Source organism: Lycorma delicatula, chromosome 3 (assembly GCF_047948215.1).
Source record: "Lycorma delicatula isolate Av1 chromosome 3, ASM4794821v1, whole genome shotgun sequence".
Lineage (NCBI taxonomy): Eukaryota > Metazoa > Arthropoda > Insecta > Hemiptera > Fulgoridae > Lycorma > Lycorma delicatula.
This window is the reverse complement of record NC_134457.1, coordinates 92,745,249-92,759,098: the sequence shown is the minus strand read 5'-3', so window position 1 is coordinate 92,759,098 and position 13,850 is coordinate 92,745,249. Positions and strand designations below refer to the sequence as shown.

At 30.7% G+C, this 13,850-nt stretch overlaps 1 protein-coding gene across 1 annotated transcript in view; it reads left to right on the top strand.

Annotated features, from left to right (window-relative positions):
• Positions 1–13,850, top strand: part of LOC142321169 (cell adhesion molecule Dscam2-like) — a 154,643-nt gene that overhangs the window by 83,300 nt on the left and 57,493 nt on the right. The window contains exons 10-12 of the mRNA XM_075359163.1: positions 2,080–2,199; positions 6,952–7,125; positions 10,709–10,987. Coding sequence (XP_075215278.1) covers positions 2,080–2,199; positions 6,952–7,125; positions 10,709–10,987 — 573 coding nt within the window. The remainder of the gene's footprint in view (positions 1–2,079; positions 2,200–6,951; positions 7,126–10,708; positions 10,988–13,850) is intronic.

Here is a 13,850-nt window from a genome sequence, read left to right as displayed (position 1 = left end):
AAAATTTTTACTAGCTGGAGAACTCATATTCCATCTTTGCTCTTTAGATTCCACTCAAATGATGCATCCAACTTGTATTAATTTTTTCTTGCCAAAAAATTCATCTCATTCATTAGCACTGTTCAAAAATAGAAAATTTTGTCTGGTGAACAAAGTTATCTTATGAAAGATTGATGACATATCTTAAAAAAAAGATATGTCATCAGTTTGTTGCTAATAAAAAGACTCTCTACTTTTAGTTTCTTGTTTTCTGCTACTTTAGTATTTTAACAGTTAATGGAGGGCTTTCTAGAACTGCGCTAAACTATTTAAAGTCATATATTAGTAAAAAAATCATGTTTTCTTCTTTTCCTGTTCCTTGTCCAAAATGCGTGAATATAATTTTGTTGCCATTAATCTTCATAATCTTTTGTTGTTTGTTCAAATCTTAGATATTACATTTCTTCCAATAAAAGGATTCACATCAATCTTTTCAATGTCAAAATGATAACATCATTTGCCATTGAACTATAAATAAGACTATAAGAACTATAAATATTACTCAAACATTAGCCCCATGTTTGTTTTCTATTTAAGAGCCTTACTCACGGCAGTATTGAAAAGCACAGATGAACTTCCATCACCTTATAGTACTCCAGAATTTATCATGAACATAGATAGATAATCATCTTCCACTCTTACCACATTTAGACCCTTTTATATTGAAATTAATTTTCCTACTTACCGCTTTAATTCTTCCTCCACATTTAGCACTTCCACAGAGATCTGTTCATCAGATTGTTTTGTGGAAATTATATTAAAAATGTAGTTGAAATATCAGAAATATAGCTTAACTATTTAACCACTAACATAAAATAAACTATTCTACTGCTGCTACTACAATCTGTGTTATAATAATGGATATGTTTGTTTCTGTCATCATAATTTAGATATATATTTTAAATATAAGTTGAATAATTTAAATTTAATGTGTTGTTTCCTTAATCCAGTATTTGTGTCCCTTAATCCAGTGTTAGTGAACACAACAGTGTGTTCAGATATTAGATGTTGTTAATAATAGTTCTGTTGTTTTTTATTACGTGTATTTTCTCTAGAGAAAGGAATTTATATAATATTTGTGTGTTATTTATATTTGAAAATGTTTATTTATTATTTCTAATGGGATCAATAAATAATATTTCTCTTAATTATATTTATATGCTTTTAAATATTCCTGAAAGCATTTTTTAAGTTTCTCTTTGTCATTCCTATTAAGAATTTTTTTACAATTTTGTTTATCACATGCTATTTATAATGTAAAAGAAATGATTCTACTATAACTTATGTTCTCTTAGCCTACCTAATGACTCCTTTCCTCTCACCAATTCTTTTTAACTAGCAGTCAATTATCCCCTCTTCTCAGCTCACTACCCTTAACTCACATTCTTGAGTATCCTTAAGGTCAACCACCTTCAACTCTTACTTTTGTAATTCTTTGCTTCAGATTCTCTTGCCTCAGGTATTTCTTCATTTGTCCACATTCATAACTTTATCTGTTCTTGTTTTTCCTTTTAATGCTCTGAGGAATTTCATTACTTACCTTGAAGTCTTGTACTTATCTGTCACCTCAGAAAACTAGGACTAATTCTACAGAAAAGGCAATATTTTAAATGCTTATAATGCAAAAATGAAAGATTTTTGGATTAAAACAAGTATAATAATTACTTTAATAAAATAATTTAATAACTCTCCCTCATTTCTGCTGTAGAAACAGCTTATTTATGAAATTACATATGTTCTAAGATTAAAGATTGGTATGTCATAAATCTAGATTCTGATCCAATTAATTTATGAGAAAATAATTTTAACAATAAGAAATAGTAATTTTCAATAACAAAAAAGTGTAACAATTAAGATTTTTAAAGAATACAAAATAGTAAAAAAATTACAGCAAAAAATGACTGATAATAAAAATTGTTCAACGTTCATAACGTTTCTTCACATAATTAAATAAGAATTTTTTTGTTTTCACTTTGTTTAGATTTAATTCCTTATTAATACTGCAAATCTTTAATATTTTTTTGTTGTAAATGTTGTCAGTGGCACCAAGCTGGGCTATTGAACCACAAGACATGTCTGTTTTATTTCAACATCCAGCAACACTTCATTGTCAAGCGAATGGCTTCCCTCCACCATTAATAACATGGATGAGAGCAGCTGGTATGGTAATGATATAATTGTATGTTTAAAATAATATTAAAACCAATTCAAAATAAATAAAAACATATTAAGCTGTGCATGTTTTTACGTTCTAAACTTTAACTAAAGTTTTCATTAATTCATTTAATCAGTTAAGGTCTAAAATTTAAATTCTGTGTAACTCTCTGATTGACTTGCATCTTTGATGATTCTTGATTTTTTTATGAAGTAGTATTCTTTACTGATACATAAAGTATTTAATTTCTGATAATAAGTAACTTCATTTAGAAAAAATCATACCTGTGCAATTTGTGGATGTCTAGTAATTAATATGTCCTCTTTTATTCTTAATCACATCACTTCATCTACACAATTTAGCATCAGTTCAATAAGTGTACTACATATTTTTTTTGGTTTCTTCATCATGAAACCATAGTGATAGTAATGGTTTAATGAGTTCATTTTTGAGATCGTTTTCTTGACTATTGCCCAATGATTTTTCAGGTGAGTTAAAGTTTGGGGAGTTGCCTGATCATGGGAGCACTTTAATGTTGCGTTCTTCAAAAACTTGTTCCACTTTTTTGACAGTATGGCATGATATCAAATCTTGTTGAACAATCCATTGCCTTGTGCGAATTTGTTTTGAAGTTGTGTCACAACCCTTTCCCTCAGAATCTTGATATATCCATCAGTTTTCAACATACCATTTACTGTAAATAATGAACCTTCAGATGTGAAACAACAACAAAACAGATTTTCTGGGAACGTTTAACTGATTGTTGGTTATGAGCCGATGAAGTATTTTCATCTGTTGCTTTTCTAATGTAAACTCTTTGCCTTTGAACATAAAAATGTGACTCGTCAGAAAACAACATTTTTCCAGTCTTCTTTGATCCAGTTATCATGTGCTTTGGCCCACAAGAGCCTTTTTTTTTGCAAATTACTGGTGTTAAAAGCTGCTTTTTGGCTGGCCATCAAGCTTTACATTCAACTGTAAGAAATCAACATATAACAGTTGTCATGAGTAAATTTGTTCACTGGCTTCTAATTCTCGATTTAAGTCCGCAGCAGATAATTTTTTATCAAGTTTACTTTTTCTCACTAATAACCAATCCTGAGATAGAGCAGTTTTTCTTTTATGGCCACATGTGCACCTTTTCTTTGAGTTGGAAAGGAACCAGTTTCTTTAAAATGTATTAAAATAGTATTCACTATCCCTAGTCCAACACCACATTCAGAAGCTGTTTGTGATTTTGTCATACTGGTATGCTCAGAAGAGAAACAATTTTCAAATGTTTTCATCGAGTTATATCCAATATTACACAGAGTGTATTACAAAGTTCTCTCAGGACTTTTATAAACTATTCTACTTGTGAAAATATTGGAAAAAGTTCATATAAACATATGTTCTAAAAAGCTTCGTTTGCGAGTCATGGCTAGTGAAAGATTTCGCTCGGATTTCAGCTACTCAGGTGTAATGAGGTACTGAAATTTTATGACGTTAATTAAGGGGCAGAATTAGTGATTTCTTATAGTTTTTTACTTGAAAAATCAAATAAAATACGTCCCAGAACTGTATCTGCAGCAGTTTTTGAGAACTCTGAGGTCAAAATCAATAAATTAGGGTAAAAATCCTGTTTTTTGCATTTGATGTACAATAACTTTATTAAATAGATAATAAACACATAAAACTTCTTAACCAAAACTTGTAGAGACATTAATTCTTTCGTGTAAGTTAAGTTGAATAAAGCAAAGAAAAGTTTAAAAAATTTGAATTCTATTAAGAAACAGTACCTTACTACATTTGTCAGAAAAGTACTTTCAATATAAACAAAAACCAAATTCATTTTTGGTGATGTGAAAAATTTATAAAAACAAAATTTACTGTTAAAAATGTAAAAAAAATTGGAAATTACACAATTGTAAAATAAAAATAAAACAAAAATTATTTAAAATACAATAAATTATTTGAAAAATTATTATTTCAAAGTTGGGAATAAATTAACAACAGCTAATCAATCAATAAGCGCAATACTGTATGTGAACTGTGCTGTTTAGTTTGAACTGTGCGGTTTGCTGTTGAAGTAATGCCGTACAGAGGAATACACTGATATGATATTCATTTTTTGTGTTTTATGGTAACGTTACAGCTGCTGCAGTAGAATATGAAATACGTTTTCCAAATCGCAGAATTTCATATCCAAAAACATTTAGCGCGACTTTTCACAATCTTCAGGAACAGGTTCACTACCTAATATTCGTACCAGTACTAACGATCTGTCCAACACGACTCTGTTATTTATGAAACTATTAGCAATGCAGTTAAGCGCAGTCCAGGCGACAGTATAGGACATCTTTCAAGCAGATCGGATTTTCGCAGTCAATGGTTTGGAGGAAATTTATACAGAACAAGTTTTATCATTATCATAAACAGCCAGTTCAATATATACACCCAGGAGATGGTCCGCTTAGCTTGGAGTTCTGTCACTGATGGAACTCAAATCGACAACTATACAAGTATGTTTTGTTTATCGACTAGTCAAATTTCATTCAGGATGGCATCAGTAACTTTCGCAGTGGACATACATGGACAGAACTAAATCCTCATGAAACGATGGAAGGCGATTTTAAACACCAATTTAGCATCAATGTATGGTGCGACCTTCTTCACAATCAGCTGCTTGGACCTCTGGCTGCTTAAATGCTGAGGTCTACTTGAACTTTCTTCAAGAAGAATTGCCGCAGCTGCTTGAAGATGTTCCTCTAGCGCTGAGAACTTTTTCCAACATTTTTACGAATAGAATAGGTTATGAAAGTCCCGGGAGAACTTCTTGATACACTCTGTATATTCAAGAAATTCAAGACAAAAAATATAAAAATATGATTTTGTAATAAAAAATAGAATAAACTTTCACAAAAACACCATCTATTACATAGAATTTCCAAATAACCAAAGTACAATAACCTCACATTAGACAGACAATTAAACCCACCAGGTTGGTCTAGTGGTGAACGCATCTTCGCAAATCATCTGATTTGAAAGTCAAGAGTTCCAGCGTTCAAGTTCAGTAAAGTCAGTTATTTTAACCAGGACTTGAATACTAGATCGTGGTTACCGGTGTTCTTTGGTGGTTGGGTTTCAATTAACCACATATCTCAGGAACGGTCAAACTAAGACTACACTTTATTTACACTCATACATATCATCTTCTGAAGTATTATCTGAAAGGTAATTACCAGAGACTAAACAGGAAAAAGAAAGAAAGATAGACAACCAAAGAATTGGTGTGGTCAAGCAATTTAGCCAAACATATAAATAAACAAAAAATTCTGTGTTAGGATTAATTTGCACGCTACTGAGTGTGCGTGCTTATAATTTTTTCCTGCTTCAAATGTGGCACTTGTAGAATATAGATACTGTAAAATAAAATTCTTGTATAAATGTTCTATATACAAGATATGCATCTGCAAAATTGTTAGTTTCACAGTTAATATTGTTTATGGTATAGTTTAATTCATTATACGAGTATAAATCACTGTATCATATACAGTGTTGTTACATCATTCAATTTGACCCATTTACAGAGTTATTTTACAACTGTCTGTTAGTCATTATTTTTTTCACGTTTAAAAAGATAAAATTTCAGTTACCATACACAAGAAGTCTTACCATATAAAAACGTTTGTACCATACACAGATAGGTTACATATTAACAGAATTGTGCAAGAAAAAATGTATTCCTGTATGATGAATTAACCATTAATTTTATATACATGGGTTTTGGCAGAAAGTAACAAATTTGATTTAAGAAATAGTTAGGTAAATTATGTTTGATAAGACCTTAATGTGTTAATTATACTTTTAAAAATTTACACTTCTACTAAATGCCAATTTTATTGTCAATAAAACTTTTAATAAATTACAACTGAAATTTTATTTTAAATCTATAGAATAACATATGACATGGCATCTTGGACATGTAATGCACATACTTTAATAAGGAAGATAAAATAGTACATGAATAAATGTCAGACTCTTATTGGCCATTGAAATCAAGAACCAGGTGATACAGAGGGCAGTATGATATTGTTACACCAATTGGTCAGCCAATTTAATCATATGAGTAGTAGGGTTTAATTATTGATTGCGGTTTGTTGTGCTTGAAATAATTGTCCTCAATACTTTTCACACAATCATACAATCCTACACATGTATACATTAAAATTTTTTGCAGAAATTTTAATATGTAATTTTTATTAAATAAAGGTGACAATATGACAGTTATTTCTCTATGGAAATGCAATAGCAGATTTTTTTTATTTTTAATTAATGTAACTAAAATCTATTGCACCAGAAAATTTATTATTTGTGCTATGTTGAAAAATGCATGTCAGTCCTATATAGTCTGAGTGACTGCATAAAAAATTGACTATAAATCGGCTACATTATTATCTGCTGCAAAATGCCAAAATAATTTTTGTTCATTGAACTTTACTGTTAAACTTAGAAAATATTGAGAAATATCTATTAAATTTTTCCCAATTTTCAGTGCTGAGGAAAGTCAGTGAAAATTCATTCTCAAACACATGATTGGTAAAGGCAGTATAAAATTAAATTATTTCTGTGTCTGTCCCATTTTGATGATTCTGTATAGATTAAAAATAAATTTGTAAATATATAATTGCATATGATGTGTTTAAAAAAGTAATGTTTTTATAGAACATACAAAAATTACACATGAATAAATTTTCTGCATTTTTTTATCATTTTAGGTGAAGATTTAACTGATTTTATGCAGATTGAGACAAGTCCAGGTTTTGCTGTTTTCCCAAATGGAACAATATATATTCGCGCAACAGATTCAACTCATGAAGGACAATATTCTTGTCATGCAAATAACGGAATAGGAAATGTTCTGAAGAAAACAATTTTCTTAAGAGTAAATGGTAAGTTATGTTTTTCCTTCTTTTGAACCTAAGATATTCATAAAACACAAAATCGTATCAAAATCTTGACTATGTGTACAGGTAGTGAGGCAACTTTTACCTCATTATTGAACTACATTTGCAATCTTTATACTAAATTGCTTTCATTAGCTATTTGCCAAAAAGGGATATTATGTATTGAACAACATATGTATTTATTTTCATAACTTCCTAGATTCTACATAAAAAGTCAAATTTTCAGGTGATCAGGAATTAAGCACTATAATCCTAGTTATATTATAACATAGTGAGCAGTATGTTTTTATGACCTTATGGGACTAAGAAGTGAAGGAAATGTTGCCAAAATATTCTCATAATGCAATCATGGGTGTATCCAGAGGGTGGCAAAGGAGCAGTTGCCCCCCCTTCAATCTGGAATTTTTTAAAAATAAAACAAATAAGTAACACATTTTTGAAAAGTTTTAAATTAAACAACATTTTGAAAGAAACAAATTACAAAATAGGGACTCTCGCATCATCTGTGAAAAGATTTAAGATCTACTGTTACACGCTGGCATCATCTTACTTGCAGCAACAAGTTTTCTAGAATAGTCTCATCATGCATGTCTCAATTCACGACACGATGGAAATGTTCCAGAAGCTATTTACTAAGTTTATAATAGCGCACATTTTTGGTTTGAGTCAATACAGTTGTTACTTTCACATAAGTGTGTAAATAGTGTACGCAATTTTTTATGACTGTAAAGTCTGTTTATTCATGCTACCACCACTTTATTATAATAAATATATAATATTATTATTATAATAATATATAATAAATATTAGAGCGTTTCCTGCATCATTTTTTCCGGCACACATGGTTTACCTCTCAGAGGCAAAAATCTGGATAAAGGCATAATTAAATATCAACTTAAGCAATTTACACATCGAAGCAGGTGATTCACAACAAAACGATCATTTTGAGCATGGACCAAAAAACATGTCATACCAATCACCTATCATCCAAAATGAAATAATTGAGCTATGTCACAAAGATTAAAACAGCTTGTGTTTACAGCATTTTGTCTGATGAAACCATGGATATTTTTGGCAAAGAACAACTGACTGTTGGATTACCATTTCTTCAATGAAAAGGCCAATAAAATCAAAGAAGAGTTTTTAGGATTTGTGACAAAGCCATTGAAGATTTTGTGACAAACTTAACCCTAGATTACCTAAAAGCCTAGAAGCCTAACCCCTAGTGGGGTTAGGCTTCGACGGATGTTCCACCATGTCTAGGAAAGAAGGAGGTGTGCAGGCGATCTTGAGACAAGAGTACAAAAAAGCCCTTCACTTTCATTGCTCTTCTCACAAGTTTAACCTTGTCATTAATGACATTAACTTATCACAGAAATTTGAAACTGCAATGGAACTATCAAGGAAATAATCACATTTTTTATGAGTCCATTTTACAACGCAAGCTTATTACTAGCTTTGCTAAATTCTGTGAGACTGTGTGGTCAGAGCAATACAACACCATCCGTATTTTTAAGAATCACTTCATTAATATTGTTGATGCTTTAGAAACCTTAGCTGAAGAGAGAAATGCAGCAACAAGGAAAAATGCTTATCAAATGAATGCAGAGATGTGCAGATCTTCTGTTATTGTGTCAGTAACATGAATTGCTAAGTATTTTGCTATACTAGAACCAGTAGCAAAAGCACTTCAATTGAAGACACTTGACATAGTCAAAGCCAACCAGCACATTCAAACTATTCTTGATGTGCTACGAGTTCATTGGGAAGATGTAGAGAATGTCAGGACTCCTATTGTAAACTAAGCAGACAACACTGTAATGCATTTGAATATTAATATAACCACATCTCTCACTGCTGGCCAACAGAAGCATAGAAGCAATCGTCCAGCCAGAAATCCATCCGAATTTCAGAGAAGGTCTTGTCTAATAATTCCTTGTTTGGATTAGATTATAACATCTTTAGAAGTCAGATTTTTTGCAGCCAAATTGCCTGCATTTTCATTGATAGATTACCATCCAAGTAATATGAGAGGTGTTTCATTAGAGGAATGGTGCGAAAGTACTTCATCTTGTGCATCTTTCTGCAATTTAGAAAGCATTGAAGGAGAAAAGGAATTTTGGTTCAAAATGTGGAAGAGATGCAAGAAGTGCAATACATAATTGAAGTTTTAAAAAATAGTGAATCGTTTTTCCTAACCATTAGAAAGGCTCTGCTGATATTGCTTTCACAGCCTTGCACAAGTACTATTGTGTGCTCATTTAACTCCCTTTGTCGAATTAAAACATGACTAAGAAGCACCATTGATGAAAACGTTAAATTTAACTAACATTAGTTAAAATGTTAGTTTAAAGCTAAACTAACATGAGTTAGCTATGTTAAGCATTCACCGACAATTGGTTTTTCACTAACAAGGAGCAATTAGTTGAAGCAGCAGTTATACAATTTGCACCTAATTCTCACAAACTATTGTTACAAAATTAGATTTTTTTTTTAAATGAAAATTTATTTTTCCTTTTGTTTTTGTGTATTATTGCATTGCACCCCCTCATAGATTACTCTTCCTCCATGAAAGAAGTTAAATTCAGAAAGCTCCCCCATTTCTTGTTTGAGCTGAACACACCCCAAAATGCAATTATTACCAATCTTTCTCTGCCTTTCATCTGTAAGACTCTGGATTCAGATTCCAATCAGACTAGATATTTTGACTTACTAATTATTCATCTCCCTTAAAAAAAGAGGGTAGCTGTAACAGGGCATCAGCCTGTAGTTGCTGGTGTGAATAAATAAATAACAAAAAACATTGTTAAAAAACAATAAACAAAAAACTAATTCCATTTTTTTTAATTATTCGTTGTTAAAAAATAAAAACGTTCACAAAAAATTACTGTAATTAATTAATAGTAATTTCATAATAATCAGCCTTCATCCATACTGTTCATGTGGATGAACAGTGTTCAACTGAATATGTTCAAATTACATAATCATTCAAGCAAATGAATATATGAGCTGAGAAAATATATAGAGAGCATGAAATACCACTTCTAGTGTACTGTGAAATGTTGTACAGCGTGTAAGTTTGATGACAGTGAAGATGAGATTGAGAAATAGTTTATCAAAGGCATGAACCATTCAGGAATGATGTCTTGACCATTGATCAACTTATTGAACTGTAAAATTATTTTGAAACTATAAATTCATTTACATCCATTGTTAATGTTGTTATAAGAGTTAACACAGTTTGGATTAAGAATCTCAAACATTCAGTCATGGCATAAACCATGGTAAATCCAACTCTTCAGTGAATTTCTTGTTGAAGCTTTTTAGATCAATACCATATTAACAATTATCCCCTTGAAAACAATCTACCCTAATTGACAAGTGGAATAATATTTTTTTATGTTGTTTTACACTGAGATTCTTCAAACCAGAAAACAAATGACACATCATTAATAAAAAAATAAAGCTCAGCTCATTGTAATTTAATTGTAACTAATTAATTTTTTTAAGATGTATTTAATTTTACTAAAATAGAATAAAATTAATTAATCTAGTTGTGGTGTTGAAGTGCCAGCTCATTTTCCTGCACGCACAATGAATCGCAGTGGAGTAGCCGGTGAAGAAGTTGTACTGGTATGTGAAGTGCAAGGAGATCTTCCGTTACAAGTTTTATGGAGTGCTTCACCTATGCTTCATCTTCCACCTGCTCACTCAAGACATACTCCATCTGGAATAGCATCTGAAATACGATTTTCTAATGTCTCCAGACGAGATGCTGGCACATATCACTGCAATGCACATAACCATTATGGTCAAGACAGTATGACCATCTACCTTTCAGTTAAAGGTAAGCTATTGTATTTGAACACTATTCTTATTTCATTGGTATTATAATATTCAGATCAAAGTATCATTATTCTGGTGGTTTGTAAGTTCATTATTTAGATTTCTACTCCTGAAAAATACATTACCCACACCTTGACAAGGACAAATGTCATTGTTTAAAACTTACGTTAATGTTTCTCAGTTAACCATGGCTAAAGATATATGTGGCTGTCTAAGAAACTGACCTCTATCCTTGCAAATGCTAAAGATAAAACTAATAAATAAACATATCCATAAGTTGATTTATAAGGACAACTAGCTCCCCATCACAGCTTTGCCCGCGCTACATGGTTAATTGCGTTTCCCATAGCGGTCAGTTTTTTATTTTATTTTTTTTAGTCAATTAACTGGAGGCAGGTCCAGCCACACATACATTAACGATGGCAGTGACTGTGTTGGTTGAGCCACAGCACCATATAACTTTGCAACCCTTAAAAAATCGGAATTTAAAAAACCCAAGAATTTTTTTTTTAATATTTATCCAAAGAATATTTGCAAGCCCAAATGTACTGAATATCTCATTTACTATAGTCAGAATTGGGAAACTTTACAATCATTGTTCAAAATTTTTTTTTACCTTTCATCACTTTACAAGGTCTTATTTCAAAAATTTAGAAATTTGTTTATTGACGTGAAAATTACACTCACAAAAAATCAGGTTGATTTCTTCATTTGTTATGGAGAAATTAAAAAAATAACAGGGTCTCAAAAACATTCAAAAATCAATTTTAACCCTTGAAACTCTGAATGAAACTCAAAAAATCTATAAGTTGGTTTTTAGATGTTCATAATCAATCAGTTCAAGCCCAGCTCCCACAGTGATAGGCAGTTCACAATTCATTGAAGTTTGTGCTTCAACCAGCAAATCTCCACAACTACATATATATAATATAAGTTTTGTTTTTAAGATGAAATATAACTAAAACCCTTCTAAGTTATGCCAAGAAACATGGGTAAAATTCTGTTGCAATTGATCAGGTAGTTTTTTTGTTTACCCCAAACAAACAAAAATCCTTTTCCTCTTTATATAATATTATAGATAGATAACTGGAATTTAGGATACATGGATTAACTAAAATAAAATTTGAAACCACTCTAATTTACCAGGCTTTCCCAGTTTGGACCCATATAACTTCACTTATCCCTTTCAAAAGAAAAAACTATTTCTCTCCCAAATTTTTTTTATTTCTGACCTTTTCTTCCATTATCCTTCACCACAACTATTATACAACTCCTAGGTTTTTTCTTAAGGCTTACCTCTTCCTTTTCTGTTTCAGTTTCAAATCTCCTTCTACATTTTCTTGGAAAGCTTCCCACTCTGTATTTTTTTTATACTCAAAGTATTTCAGTTGTTTTCCGGCTGTCACAACCATCTATCTTATCTTTAATTTCTGATCCAGGTTATTTTTCCTCTCCTCATATGTGCTTCTCAGAAATTTCATTTCTACTGCTTACTTCATTCTATTTATTTACTTTTCTTTGAACACCAGCTTCCTGCAGTATATGTGAAAACTGATAAATATGTTTTGTAAAGCACTTCTTTCTATTTTTGGTATTTCCTTTCTTCATAATACTTCTGATATGGTAAAAACTGAAATCCTTCTGAACTCATTAACCTAATTCCCTTCTTAATTTGTTGTCTTCTATAAATACTCTATAAATTACTACTTAAAAAAAATTGAATGACATTAGCTGCAATGTCTATAATATTTTAAAATTAGTAAAAATATTATTAGTAAAATTATTATTTTAATATTTTTAAAATCAGAAATTAAACTAGAAAGTAATTCAAAATTTAGCAACAGGGATGCCACTGATCTACAACTGACAATGTTATTTGGAGAGAAAAAGAAGAGGTTCACAAGCAACAAGAAAATGGAATATATACTTTCCTAACATAATCTTGACTTTACCAGTATGGTTTTCCAAGAAGTACTTATAAAAAATTCCCTCTTGTATTATACATCGCTGAATCATTTTATCTATTAACACCCGAATTCTCCAACTCTCACTCTTTTCTTACTATAATACAATTTACACAATTAATCATTATACTAAGACACTATAATTAAATCCTTCTATTTCTTTTCTCATATATTTTAACAAAAATAATAATAATACTTTATTCATATTTCACTTTTACAGAAAGTAAATTATAGCTGTATTTATTGTGCTTAGTCTTAAAGGACCATCACCAATTTTAACAAATATGTTGTTGAGTGTTTGTGACTTCCTTGGAAACCAATTTTCCTCCAAAAAGCTCTACTATTTTACTTACTCACTTCTTTAGCAGTCTCTCAAAGATCACTGCTGTGGATATCGTATTAATGTGATTCTTTAATATTAGAGACAGTTTTTCCTACCACCATTTAAATGAATTGGTATAATAACATCTGTTTTCAAATCAGACGGTACTCTTTTTCTCTTTCCCTCCTACTCCAACTAGTATGTAGACCTACTACAAACCTACCACCTATTGCTTTTGTACTCTCTGTTGATATTTCATTTTCTCTTGATGCTTTCCCCATTCTCATCTTCTGTGGAACCTGTTCCATATTTTACTTTGTTGTATAGCTTTTCTGATCAGTTTCTGTCTTTTCATGTAACTCATTCTCATTTTCCTTCTCTGCTCTATCATCCAAAATCCCCCTGCTATTCATTTGGTCCAAGAAATAGATTTTCCACTAGTTCAAATTACTTTCTTTAAATCAAAATATTTTAATTTCATCCTTAATAGTTCCTATTATTCTCTAACACTGTTCAATTTCTAACCACTCTATAAAAAATATCATACTTCATACAACATTTTCATTCAGTTTTTCTCT